Source organism: Prionailurus viverrinus, chromosome B2 (assembly GCF_022837055.1).
Source record: "Prionailurus viverrinus isolate Anna chromosome B2, UM_Priviv_1.0, whole genome shotgun sequence".
Classification (NCBI taxonomy): Eukaryota; Metazoa; Chordata; class Mammalia; order Carnivora; family Felidae; genus Prionailurus; species Prionailurus viverrinus.
The window spans coordinates 2,162,295-2,163,808 of NC_062565.1; the positions used below are offsets into that span (position 1 = coordinate 2,162,295).

Here is a 1,514-nt window from a genome sequence, read left to right on the forward strand (position 1 = left end):
TGTAGTACTTTAAGCCTACTAAACTGAGACTGAAAGACCTTCTGTACCTATGACTGATGCAGACACAGGTCCATTATTTGATTTTTCTTACATTAAATATTAATGATTTACTTTTTATGGTAATGTGGAACTAAACTGGAAGTAATTGATCAATTTCATGGGTGCATCATTTATTCAAATGGTTACTTAAAATGCCATGACCTGTGTTATAACATGATAAATTCACCTCCTGCCAGCTTTTTATTTTTTTGAAGATTTCTTTTAAAAATTGCTAAATGCTTGATCTTGACAGGAAACATGTGATAAGAAAGAATGGACCAGAAAAATGGAAGTTCTATCACTGGCTTTATCCTGCTGGGTTTCTCTGACCGGCCTCAGCTGGAGCGAGTCCTCTTTGTGGTTCTTCTGATCTTCTATCTGCTCACCCTGCTGGGAAACACAAGCATCATTGCGTTGTCCCGCCTGGACCCACACCTGCAGACTCCCATGTACTTTTTCCTGTCCAACCTAAGCTTTCTGGACCTGTGTTACACGACCAGCACTGTTCCTCAGCTGCTGGTTCATCTCAGGGGAGCAGACAAGTCTATCTCCTTCACTGGCTGTGTAGCTCAGCTGTTCATTGCTCTAGGGTTGGGATGCACAGAATGCATTCTGTTAGGGGTGATGGCATTTGACCGCTATGCAGCCGTCTGCAGGCCCCTGCACTACACAGTGATCATGCACCCCCGTCTGTGTGCCCTGATGGCTTCTGCATCATGGTTCATTGGTTTTGTCAACTCCTCATTGCAGACGGTGCTCATCTTCCTTGTACCGCTTTGTGGGAGAAATAAAATAGAGCACTTCTTTTGTGAGATCCCCCCACTGCTCAAGCTTGCCTGTGTTGACACCACTGTGAATGAATCTGAGGCCTTCTTTGCCAGTATGATCATTCTCCTCATACCTGTGGCATTAATCACATTCTCCTATAGTCGGATTGTCAAGGTGGTCTTAGCAATAAAGTCAGCTTCAGGGCAGAGGAAAGCATTTGGGACATGTGGGTCCCACCTCACGGTGGTCTCCCTGTTCTATGGCTCGGCCATCTATGCTTACCTCCAGCCCAGCAACAACCATTCCCAGGATCAGGGCAAGTTCGTTTCTCTTTTCTACACCATTGTCACCCCCATGGCCAACCCCTTCATATATACCCTGCGGAACAAGGATGTGATGGAAGCAATGAAAAAAGTGTTCTGTAGGAGCTTTGACTCCAGATGACTGGGATGAGGACCATTTGATGGAAGACCCTGAATGTTAGAGGCTTTAAAATTTTGTGTCCTGCAGGTGTCATGCAACATTTCCCCTGATGACTCTTCAAGAGAATTTCCTTACCTCATTCTTTTATGCAAGTGAGAGTTCAAGTACTGAATTCGTGATTCATTGTAACTTCCGGAGATGCTGATTTACTGTTCCTATAGCATCTGCATCATATTATTATTTCAAAAACCTCCACAAGTGTTTCTTATTTTACCCCTTTGGGA

General features: G+C 44.2%; 1 protein-coding gene across 1 annotated transcript; it reads left to right on the forward strand.

The window, feature by feature from the left end:
- Window positions 1-312: 312 nt before the first annotated feature.
- LOC125165954 (putative olfactory receptor 2B8) lies at window positions 313-1,251 on the forward strand. The gene has a single exon (XM_047859504.1). The coding sequence runs from the start codon at window positions 313-315 to the stop codon at window positions 1,249-1,251; it is 939 nt and encodes a 312-aa protein (XP_047715460.1).
- The last annotated feature ends 263 nt before the right edge of the window (window positions 1,252-1,514 follow it).